Source organism: Myxine glutinosa, chromosome 1 (assembly GCF_964187855.1).
Source record: "Myxine glutinosa chromosome 1, kmMyxGlut1.1, whole genome shotgun sequence".
In the NCBI taxonomy this organism is placed as follows: domain Eukaryota; kingdom Metazoa; phylum Chordata; class Myxini; order Myxiniformes; family Myxinidae; genus Myxine; species Myxine glutinosa.
In genome coordinates, this window is record NC_136261.1 from 155,059,289 (window position 1) to 155,071,635 (window position 12,347).

Here is a 12,347-nt window from a genome sequence, read left to right on the forward strand (position 1 = left end):
TCGAAAGTGATGTAAACTGATATCAAACTCAATTCAAGGACAGTAGTGTTAAATTTCTCTACGTTTTCCAGAAGTATCTCTATTTTGCACATTAGCCTAATTTTTTTTCAACAAAAACAAAAGCTAAATTATGACTGGGATTACGGACAGTAAAATTACAGTTCAGTACTTCGTGTAACCCCCACGAGCATTCAGGAGAGCACGTACACGTCGACGCATGCTTTTCATGAGATTTGCCAAGGTTTGGACAGGAATCGCTTGCCATGCAGTGACAATAGCCTGCTGCAATTCACGCACAGAGGTCGGCTGCTGGTCCAAGTTGTCGATTTGACACGTTAATTCTGCCCACAAGTTCTCTATCGGATTCATATCTGGGGACATGGCAGGCCACTCCATATGCTCTACACCACGGTCAGCAAGAAAGTGTTGGATCATGCGAGCACGATGAGGCCGTGCATTGTCATCTTGGAAGACAAAGTTTCCTCGAAAGGCTGCACGAGCAAATGGAAGCAATGTTTCTTCCAGAATGACCCTGTACTTGAACTGGTTCAGGTTTCCATTCAGAACAAGCAGGTCAGTTTTGCCCCCTGCATGAAAAGCAGCCCAAACGGTCACCCCACCACCTCCAGCTTGGACTATTGGCACTATACAATCTTCGTTGTGGGCTTCATGCACTTGTCTGCGCACTCGGACACGGCCATCTTGACGATAGAACAGAAATCTAGACTCGTCACTGAAGGTCACGTGATTCCAGTGTCCTGGCTGCCATTGACGGTGCTCTCTGGCCCACAGCAATCGGCGCTGGCTGTGTTGTCTGGTCAGGCATGGCTTTCTCAGGGGACGCCTGGCACGATAGCCTGCTTGAACCAGTCGTTGGTTGACTAGCCTTCTGGATACAGGCACATTTGTCAGTTGCTGCCACTCAGCCCTAAGCCGATTAGCTGACTTGGTACGACCATTGCAGACTAACCAGTGCAGCTGGCGATCATCTCTCCTTGTGGTTCTGCGTGGACGTCCTGGCCTCGGTATTGGAGTAGGGACACCCCTCTGAGCATTTCGTTTCAGGATCTTTGACACCTGACCTTGAGTGATGCCATACTGCCGAGCAATAGCACGCTGTTTCATGCCAGAATTTCGTAAAGCCACCACTCCATGACAAACAGCATTGTCAAGTTGACGGACCATCTCCAGAGGAAGCGGCAATAACTTTTGTAGACGTGCAGCAGTTGTTTTCCACTAATACAGAACGCAACAACCCTTATATACCCGATTGTGAAGCCAATCGTCAAATGTACCTGTCCTTACATTTTGTCACGCCACCTGTGATATAATCCTGTTATTGACTTCTTGCTGCGAAAGACAATCAGTGACATGGTTCTTTCAACAAAGACATCACTGAAGCGTAAAAGAAACTCACCAGATTGATATACTGAGTTCAGAAAGTAAACCCAAGTCAAGAAAAAAAAAATATTCCACATTAAATGCCAAGTCTGTTTCTACGTGCCAAGTTTGAACAAGATCAGTAAATGCATGTCCGAGAAATGGTTGTTCGGACGGACGGACGTTCGGAGGCGGATGGGTGAGGCCCAATCCGAGAAATGGTTGAGGACGTGTTCAACATCAGGTTTTTTTTTGGTTTTTTTTACAACTACAATGGCCACCAGTCGACCATCTTTGATCGCATCGCAAAACAAAATGATGTGCATATGTACACCGTCATCTTTTGTGTTTGTGCCAAGTATGAACAAAATTGGTCCATACATCTCCGAGATATAGTTGTGGATGCACTGACGGATGGACGGGCGAGACCCAATCCATCAGCCCCCGTTTCAGACCAAGTCGAAAGGCAGCTAATATACAAGGAGCTAATACTCGAGGTTCTCACCTTTTTGGTGGTATGAAGAATAGATCTGTGCGATATGAAAGCTAAATCTTGAACGGTTTTTGAAATATCATGTGCACAAGCCAAGTTACAGAGATGGTTGCCAAGGCAACATAATTCAGCCATTCACATCCGTGATCTAATCAGGTTGAGATAATTTCATGAGGAATAGATATCTACAATATGAAAGCGAAATGTTTAATGGTTTTTGAAATATCAGGTACATAAAAGCACATGGGCAGATAAATCGGTCGGATGAAGCTCATTTTAATGTCCCTTGTCTCCGACCTTGTCGGAGGGGCGGTGGTCAACAAGTAAATAAGCAAGATAATCCCAAATCAACCTAGCTGTGCTAGTAGTACTATTTAACAAAATAATTTGGAATATAACCATGCTGAAAGATCGGTTACCTCATGAATGTACAGTAGTTGGTTTCAACAAACCTCTTGCTTTCAACTTCATAATGGCACTCACCACTCCGCAATGAAAACTGATTGACTTCTTCCCCATCCCTCCACATACCCCAAGATTGTTCACCAGTAGCACTAATCGTTGTTCTATATTACCATACACTACTGTTGACTCTTTCATCAGGTAGGACCTGACTAAAGTAACAAGCACATCCCATGTACATCATGGGAAGATTGAAGACAAAAGGAACTGACATTACTCAATTACTTCCACACCCAACCCGGTCATATTGCTCGACTTAATCCCAGGTCATATGCTATAGAAATAAGCAGCTCGACATAATTTGGCTCAATTGGGCTCCACACTTCTGTACAGTGCAAAAATGACAAAGAGAGATCTAAATGCACCAATCAGGTTAGCATTTCAGCAAATACAGTATTTTTCAGTTAGGTTTTCACCCCTGTTTGTCTGTCTGTCTGTGAGCAGGATAACTCAAAAAGTGATGGATGGATTCAGACAAAACTTGATGGACAGGTTGGGTGTGTGACAAGGACAAATAGTTTCGACTTTGGTGAAGATCCGAATTCGCATACGAGATTTTCTAAATTTTAAAGTGAATCTTCATAATTGAGAGATGGGGCCCAAAACGATAAATAGCACAATATTTCCAAAAGTTGTGGATGGGTTTCGACAAAACATGGTGGATGAGTTGAGGAGGTGACAAGAACAAGCCAAGTAGATTTTGGTTATGGTCCGGATGTAGATCCGGCCTATCAGTGGGATACAAAACGCAATTTTCAGCCTGGTGGAGGTGTGCGCTCTACCGAGTGCTGTTCTAGTTTCTACTTTTATAAACTGCTATACTTCTTTATACAAGTACATATTGGGCTGCGAAGTAGCGACAAGTTTGGCCCACTGGTTGAGCTCCCGTGGAGCTTAGGGCAGGAAATTGAAACTTGGCCAGAGTTCTGATGATAACTCACCGACTCTTCATCAAAAGTTACCATTGGATCTTTAATATCCACTAGATAACGCTGACAGACATCCCCTGATCAATATGCATCAGAAGGATGGAGCACCATACCTGTAAAGCACCAACCTGATAGTTTTATAGTCAGGTCAAGAATCAAACCCAGGTGAGACTGCTCAAAAGTAAGGGCACTACCTCTGCACCATCCTCTCAGCACTGTCTGCTCTACTCACAACCTTTTCCTGCAAAAATAGCTATTTTCATAGTCTCTTGCAGGTCTTGTGACAACAGTTCTGAGCCAATTGGGCAAAAGAACAAACCGACAAGGAAAAAGGTCAAAAACATATATGGCAGCCTCACGTGTATTCATGCCTTCATCCACTTCTTCATTGTCATTTGCTATCATCCCCGCTGGCCCCTCATACGACTTGTCAATTGCTGCCCGGAAGCTGGCATTGCAGCCACGACCTCGTACTAGCCGAGTCCTGGGCCTCGTTGGGACGACTATCGGTGCAGTGGTAATAGACACTGCACGATTATCGGCCTCAGCAGCCACAGCAGTTTGCAGGCTCTCCAGTGAACTGCTCTTCGCTAGGCCCAGTGAGGGACCCACATTTACTTCTGGTACGCCTGCCAAAACACGAGGCTCATCAAACAGGACTATCTGACGTCATATACTGTACCACTCAAGGGACTGGAGCAAGCGCTTCAGAAGAAAAGTAGTAAAATCATTAAAAAGTTTCAAATGCATCACATTAAAGAATTGAAGTTGAAGAGTGACTGGCACACATCAGCCATTATTACTTTTTGCAATGTTAAACAACAAAAATAAGCCATGGCAGTTAATTTGATAAGTGGCGACAGTGTCACCTTCTTCGTGATCATTTTGCAGTAAATGGCAAAGTTAATTTCACACCCTACCCCTTTATCTTCAAATGACTCTCTCCCTCAATGCACCCCAGCAGTTTTCTGACCTTACTTGCAAAATACCGTAGCAAACAACCCACAATACAGTAGTGTGCAATGTCTGCAGAACGTACAGTTGAAAAGGGAAAACTATCACGGTGAAATGAAAGCAAGGTTAATGCTTGGTTGCCTTTGGTTAGCATGCAGGCTTACCTCTCCGATAGTCATCATGAAAGTTAGCGGCTCCGGCTACTGCAGAGGAACACAGGCAGTTAGTGCGATCGGGCAAGCGGGGAGTTGAAAGTTAGTTGGGAAGGAGGAAGAGAATCCAACACATGGCACAAAATTGCAAACAAACCCATGTGTCACTTGCATTTCATGAATTATCATCTCTGTTGCACAACAACTGAAAAGAAATACAATTCATAACACATTGCATTTTGCTTGGCGCTGCATGCAAGGAAAATATATGTTAATACTTCTTCGTAAGTCAGCTCTCAGGCCGAAGTATGCTTCGCTGTGATTTCGTGCAACTAAAGAGTTCGGTAGTTGATGTTAATGCTCAGCGGTGATTAAGAGTAAAGCAGCGAACATTACATTTCTGACATGAATCTAAAATCAACAGAATTCAGTAAAGTACATCAATGTTAATAGAGTGGGGAAATTCTTTTTATGATCATCTTGGTAAATGATCATGACGTCCAAGCTGTAAAAATTCCACCACCGATAGTTTCTTCAAGTATAAACTCGATTTGTACAACAGCGGTTTACATAAAAGTCAGCCATCCACGTGCTCCCCGAGCTCTTGGCGAGAGGCCTAAGTTCGTATGGCGGCAGGAAAAATGGCAATTGCTGTTTACGTTTCCAACTAAAAGCAGCTGAAAAAGAAAGCAAGTCAATCGCTTTTAAACAAAGGAAATGAGAAACGAAAAGAAAATGGGAAAGGTCAACACGAGTACATGTTGGAAACAAGAAAATGGGAAAGGTCAACACGAGTACATGTTGGAACACAAGAAAATGGGAAAGGTCAACACGAGTACATGTTGGAAACACAGCGCAAAATATTAAATGAAATAACAGAAAGACGACCAAGTTTAGTGAGGCATATGAAACAAGTGCAACACGGTTGCCAGAATTATTAATTGGCAGCCATGTTGCCATAAACAATTATGCCAACACGGTTGCCACCATTAGCCAGACTTATTAAATGTATCTGGAAGACCATCTTTGAAATATTCTCCTGTAGAACAGAGCCTAGCCAAAAGGCCTCGCACTAATCACTTACACATGTCCATGCTCTTTGCCTTTACGAGCTCACTATCTCCTGGCTTCCGTCCACGCTTTTCCGACATGCTCTGTCTCGCAAAACCATCACGCAGGAAGCCACTACCAATCGCCTCAATCTCCAGGATGGCCGGCCTGCCAGGGCCAGAATAGAAAGTCAACTTTAGTAGAGGAAAGCTGCACGCACGTTTACCCTCAAAACACACCTGCATATACAAGTGGGAATAAAACAGATCAACATATCTTTTTCTTCAAAACTTCACCCTTACAAACTCAAGCAAATAAAGAATGCATCTTTAGCAAAGTTCCTAGTCCTGTTGAAATGACAATCAAATCATCTAATAAGTAAAATTAATCGGATATCTGTCTGTCTGTTCGTACTTTTTGCAAAGACTGCTGGGCTGACAACCACCAAATTTGGCACACAGACCATGTCTGACCTGGGGATTGTCGTAAGGGTATTTTCATCCACCACCTCAGCCTAAAATGCAACTTTTCCGGCTTTTTCATTTAAATGCAATCTCATTGGTTAACAGCTATCACATGACACATAACACGGGCATAGGCCAGCATATATAATTAGGCAAGCTGTCTCTTCCACCCATTGGCTCGCTGCTCAGTTGGCCTGACTCCACGCACAATTAGAATCTAACTGAATAAATATTACGCTCACCATTTTCATGCTGCGTAAAGTGTTGTGCAATATCTACCTGTTCGCAATTGCCATGCCGTGCCTTGAACATATATGGTTTTACAAATATCGTTAATTGTATAACTGTGCAAAGGAAGAGTTTGCTTTGATAAATGGAACTTTACAATGCTCATGATTTCTGCCTCCCTCACGGCTTCATATTGACTCCGACTGGACATTTGATATTTTTCACATCCCCCGACATAGCTGAAGGGGAAGCCTAACTCTCAAACCACATCAACGCTAATCTATCCCTCGTGTCTTTTTCCGATTTATAAAGTGGAGAATTTTGCGATTAAAAGTCGAAATCTTCTTCTTATTCGCACTTAGCCATGACGCCACATTCGCTAGTCAACTGCCATATCCGTATAGTTTACAGGTTACATCGCGGTACGATTGAACTCAAACGGCAAATAATTTTCGATTTTATATCCTGCACCCCCCCCGATTTTCTATTTTCTATCCTCCTTTTTTTTTCTTTTGTTATTTGCCTATGTTGAATATAGAAAGACTAATTTTTCATAGAAGACAGATTCAATCACTTGCTGCAGGGCAGCTTTGTCTGTATAGCTCAAACATGGATTACATATTCAATTATTGATGAAGCTGGAAGACATCGCATAGACATCTTATGGTTGCAGGAACAAAAAAAGAAGTTTGCATTTCATCATTTTGAAAGCAGAAAGATTTACACCAATACATTGTAAGAAAATCAATGTATTCATCCAGGACAAAGGAAAGCTCAGCGGTCAAACTAAGGAACTCCTTGCTGCCCTTCCTGGCTCTCATTTCCTGCCTGGTTCCTGTTATCATGGCTGTAGCTCCTCCTCCCCCCTTCTTGCTCCTTTTCAATGCATCCCCCAAAACAAAGAGCTCAATCACGCGTTAGCTCACCCGGCCTTGTCTGTTGCTGCACTGCTCAAGTGAGAGGCTCCAGATGCATGTTCCTCTTCCTGTTGCCAATCTACCATGAAAAACAGGGAAAGAGCAGGGACACAGAAGAGGAGAGAAAATGTACAACAAATTATCAGAAGCATTAAGGGGAAATAAATATCCTAGGGCACTACCATAGAACATTCACCAAAACACACACACACCTTCTAGCAAAGTTAAATTGTGCACTCAAATCAAAATCTCAAATCTCAAACAGAATATTCAGTTGCTTTCGCATGTTCCGATACATTGTTATCCCAGTAAAAGTCTTGACTTAGAGTGTATATGATTACTGTCCAGTTTTGTTTTGCACATAAAATAAAGTTTGCGATATAAAGGTGAAAAACGAACTTCTGGTCGCTGAAGTTGTAGGAGTGTTCAAAGTTCCCTCATTAGCATCACCTGATGCTACTCCGTTCACCAAAGCTGAAAACAAAGAATTATTATTTTTTTATGAGAAAAAAATGATGTAAAACTCAAGTGTTCAGTAGTTAATGCATTTGAAAAATACTCATGAAGAAAGCACTCGTTAAGTTTGAGCGATTTACATTGTGTTTTTTGAAACAATTGTTTCCGTCCAATCGAGAGTGGGCCCTCATAAGGTAATGGTCAGGTCAACCCATTCAATGCAGCCAATTGTAAATGGCCCTTTAAAATTAGCAAAATCTATTTCGGTGTATTCTACATCCGCACAATAACCCAGGGGTCTTGTATCACCTGTAGACGTTGGTGGAAACTTGGGAATATGTTGGGTATTTGCTGTTGCAGGTGGAGGGCTAACAGTGTTTGAAACTCTCCTCTCTTGTGGTTCCTCGTTCAGTTCCTTCTAGGGTAGGCAGTGGTGTTGATGCAAGATCGTAAGAACATCAAAGATAAGCCTGGTCTATCGTGCATGGCATCAAGTTCAAAATACACAGGTCAAAGGATCACGACACGGCAATGACCGACACGGTCATTAAGGTCAGGCTATAAAATTTGCATAGAAATTTGCTTCTTTCAACCATAACAGGAAGCAAAAGAGAAAGGAAATGGTTACCTAACAGTTTTCGCGGCATATATTTGATTTACTGGAAAGGGTGCAACTGGGAAAAAAATAAAATAAACAATTAACTAACTACCCCACATGCAAAATAAAGAGGGGGTTCAGCAATTGGTTCACTCTGCCTGTCCATCTGTCTGTCTCCAGACTTCAGTGTATGATCGAAGAGTTACTTAATTTCAATAGAATGTTATATTTTGAACACTGCAGAACATCAATTGGAACAGGATTCAGAACACGAATCAGAACATGAACCCTGCAGTTTAGCAGTAGTTTGGCTCTGAATTTGGCAAATTGTACGGAATCCCGTCCCGATCGCGCATGAGCAGAGTAGTAAGGTAATTGTCTGTCTGTCTGCTTGTTTGGCAGTCAAACAACAATGAAAATCATTCCAAAGAGTGGCCCCTCTTACTGTTTTTAGGGACGTCATAAGGACAAAAACACAAGGTACAAATAACTAATTTGACGTGCTGTTAAACAAGGCGGCGTAAACTCGTAGAGGCAGTGTTCTAGGCCCAGTCCTATTCCTGATCTTCATCATTGATCTCTCTGACTGTCTGGAAAAATCCCCTTTATCTATTATCTGATGACTACACTCTGCCATGATATCCCTCATCCTTCAGACAGACAGCTTGAAACCTATTCTCTCCCTTCAGACCTTGAGAAAAATCACAATCTGGTCAAACACTTGAAATATGTCTTTCAATCCTGACAAATCACACTCGCACTATCGCTCTGCGAAAGGACCGTCTGACAAGCCCTCCTATCTACTTTCTTAACAGTCCTCCTGAGGAAATTCAGCCATTAATATGAAATAGGCAAAGCCTAGAAACAAAAAAACCCATTAGAATCACCCTTTAGAATTAGCCTTTAGAATTAAACAGGTGGGTTAGAAAGGTTATTTCTTCTTCATTTTTGACAGACGGGAATAGCCACATATTGAAGCGGCTTCACCGCTTCAAATGCCATTCCAGTTTTGAATGTGTGCAGTCGGTCAAGGCAATACCATTCACTTTAGGTGACCAAGGAGACACTTGGCAGAGTTGGAACTCCGAAACCAAATTTTACGATGCGACCGACACGCAGACTAAACTAAACGATGCCATAGATGTCGAAGTTAGAGGGAGATGCACAACTGCCAAAAAGCAAGTGAGAGAAAAACTCTAAACTATCCATGCTAAAAGGTTACTTGCAAGTGCAAAATGTCTCCAGATGAGCTGAATTTATGAACACTTACAGGAACTAATCACGTTTCGGATGACAAACAGAAATCACCTTGTACAATATTTCTTTATCAATTGTAGCAAACAGATATTGAGGGGTAACTGCAATGTACTTGACCTGAAAGGAAATACGAGGGACCAATTTTCTACAAATATGCTGTACACCAGAAAGAGCATACATATATACACAAAGAATTAAGTTAAGCACCCCCCCCCGTTTTTTTACAACCTCGCACATTACAAGTTTGTTGTCGTCAAAACAGTGTAATATACCCATGATATTGCTATATTTTCTGGAGAAGTGATATTATGGTCACATAAAAACATAACAATCATGCCGTTTTCAATATTTTATTCTGAATAATTTAAGATGAATTTTTTTGGGAATTTTAGGCATATTTTCACCTCAATTTAAGTATGGAGCTATAGGTCCATCACGGACAGTGTGGATGACGTTTATGTTTTCTAACGTACAGTCATTGTTCTGAGAAGACCTCTCGCGATCTTTGCGTCAATAACGTGTGTAGGACCCACGTGATCGGATCACTGACTCAACCAATCACTTTTTTTCACTTTGATCACTCAATTTCATCAATGGATAATTGCTAATGTCATACCAATCATTATTTGATCTCACATACCTTAGAATATATGCCAATGTATACATATACACAAAGAATATATATTAGGGGGTGCTTACCTTAATTCGTTGTGTAGGGGTGCTTAACTTAATTCTTTGTGTATATATTGTATTGTGGTTATATACCTGGGATCATTGCAATTGCTGAGTTGTTAAAACACCCCAAATCCACCTCTTTCAATCCCCAACTTCTTTCCTGAAATTCCTAGTAGTGAAATTCCTAGTAGTCTTCATTTGCTTTATACCATGTACCCCTTGTACCCCTCCCTCCTCCCCAGCACCTACCCCTTCCACAGATCTACCGACGTCCTTGTTCTCCACTGTTGTTGTGCTTGTGTGCTTCCCTCTCCCTCCCCCTCCCCCTCTTGTTTCCCGCTCCCTTCATTGTATGTTTTATGTGTCTGTGCATGTTTTCATGTTCAATGTGTTCGCTCTTACACGAGCCTCGATTCTGTGTACAAAAAAGAAAGAAAAAAAGACATTTTCTAAGTTCAAAAAGGCCACAATTCCATGAAAAATTGTGGAAAGGCCCCAAAAATCAAACTTGTTCTGTAACGTATCATAATAAAGTAATCTACCAAGTTTCGAGTTGAATATGTGAAAGGGTATGTAAAAATAGATGCAGAAAGCCACAGGTAGGACAAACAGGCAGATGGACAGACGGAGAGCAAACCTATAGTCCCTTGTGGGTACGGGACTACAAAAGTGAAAGTAGTATACAAACGGATATACTTAACAGTTAAATTAATTCAGCATTAATACTATAATGGTGAATGCAATATAAATGCATAAGAAACTTCAAAAAAAAAAAATCCAACATGTGAATGAGGGAGGATAAGCAGCACCATGTGTGAAAAGAGCATATGAATTGGTCCTAACCATTGCTTCTGCCTGTATGGATCGAGCAACAACAAGTTGCAGTGATTTTGTGTGTGTGTCGTCATTTGCCAAAGCTTTGCGTAAAGCCTCCATGGCCTCCAGATTGCTTTTACCCAACAGCGATTCACCGTTCATCGCTATAAGCTGGTCATCCACCCTCAGCCGTCCATCCTGAAAAAGACACATTGGTAGTAAACGAGTACATTGAAGAACCTGATCAAAAATAAAAAACAAAAAAACAAAAAAATTAACGGTTCTTGGCAACCATTTTTAGTGCATCTTTAGCTCATTTAGCAAACCGATTTAAAACAATTCAGAATCTGGCCAGGGGAATCCAGGATGTAAAGCATGAATCTCAGCCAATGAGAAAAAACCATCAATGGCAACAACTGAGGATAGTTGCAAGCTCAAATTGTATATCAGATGTAATGAAAAGTCTTCCAGTCGAAGAATAAACAAGTGCAAATGTGCATATACTGCAACTCAAAACACAAACGTCACTCGATCCATGCAGAAAGCAAGACAATGATGAGAAAGTCAGTATGATTTAATAGACAACAGAAAACAGTTACGTAACAACCTCACATTCCCTGCTTGTGCTCTAACAGCCTGTGAAATAAACTTCCTCATTCTCTTCAATCTCATTTTCCCCTCCAGGTCTTCAAAACAGCTGTACATCACCATCTCACATCACCCCCCATCCAAAACCATTACCTTTCCTACCCTCACTAACCCCCACACCTCACCCCACCCCAAGTCCTTCTCCTTCTCTATCCATCTTGTCATCTCCTGCTCCCCATTCCTCCCCACTCCCATTGTTTGTCCAAGTCTCCCTCGATCTTGGCCTTCAGCTCTGCTAATGATGATTTCCCCATCTCTCTACTGTTCCTTTTGTCCTGTTACGTCCTGATCTGTTCAGCGTACTAGCCCTTCCACGAGCACTGACTCTGTATCCAAAGAAGCCATGGGAGCAGGTGGTGGATGGCCCTGCAAGCAGCTGCCACTTATTGTCAGTAATGGCTGCATGGCCTTGATGTAAGACAGAGGTTTCTCTTATGAGAACAATAGCTAAGATCACCCATCTAATATAGACAATGCTCGGAAGAAGGCAATGTCAAACCACTTCCGTACATGCCAAGCAAACACTCATGATCAGAAATCTAAGATATAAAGCAGTGGTGCTGCATGATAAGCACCAAAATGGCTACTGGGGAAGAGCAAAGTATTAATGATGAGTATGACTGGCCATTTTGATGGGACTGGATCAAACTCGCAAGGAAAACCAGTTGCTGAGGTCACATAATTGAAACTAACTGTGAGTTTCTCAAATACTCACAACATTGAAACATGGAATGTAAGGAAGGTCAATGGATCAGGGAGAGTTATGTTACAAAAGAGAGATGGAGAGGACAATAACTGAAATTTTGGGGATAAGTGAACTGAGATGGACTGGTTTGGAGCAGTTTTATTCTGACGATTAGTGTTCTTT

At 41.9% G+C, this 12,347-nt stretch overlaps 1 protein-coding gene across 3 annotated transcripts in view; it reads right to left on the minus strand.

Moving 5' to 3' along the window:
- LOC137430076 (partitioning defective 3 homolog) overlaps positions 1–12,347 on the minus strand; it is a 226,494-nt gene that overhangs the window by 122,443 nt on the left and 91,704 nt on the right. For all 3 annotated transcript variants that reach the window (XM_068120603.2, XM_078778789.1, XM_068120640.2), the window contains exons 14-20: positions 10,859–11,029; positions 7,795–7,903; positions 7,429–7,503; positions 7,039–7,108; positions 5,455–5,588; positions 4,383–4,421; positions 3,624–3,893 (exon numbers count right to left, since the gene is read on the minus strand). In XM_068120603.2, the coding sequence (XP_067976704.2) occupies positions 3,624–3,893; positions 4,383–4,421; positions 5,455–5,588; positions 7,039–7,108; positions 7,429–7,503; positions 7,795–7,903; positions 10,859–11,029 (868 nt within the window). The remainder of the gene's footprint in view (positions 1–3,623; positions 3,894–4,382; positions 4,422–5,454; positions 5,589–7,038; positions 7,109–7,428; positions 7,504–7,794; positions 7,904–10,858; positions 11,030–12,347) is intronic.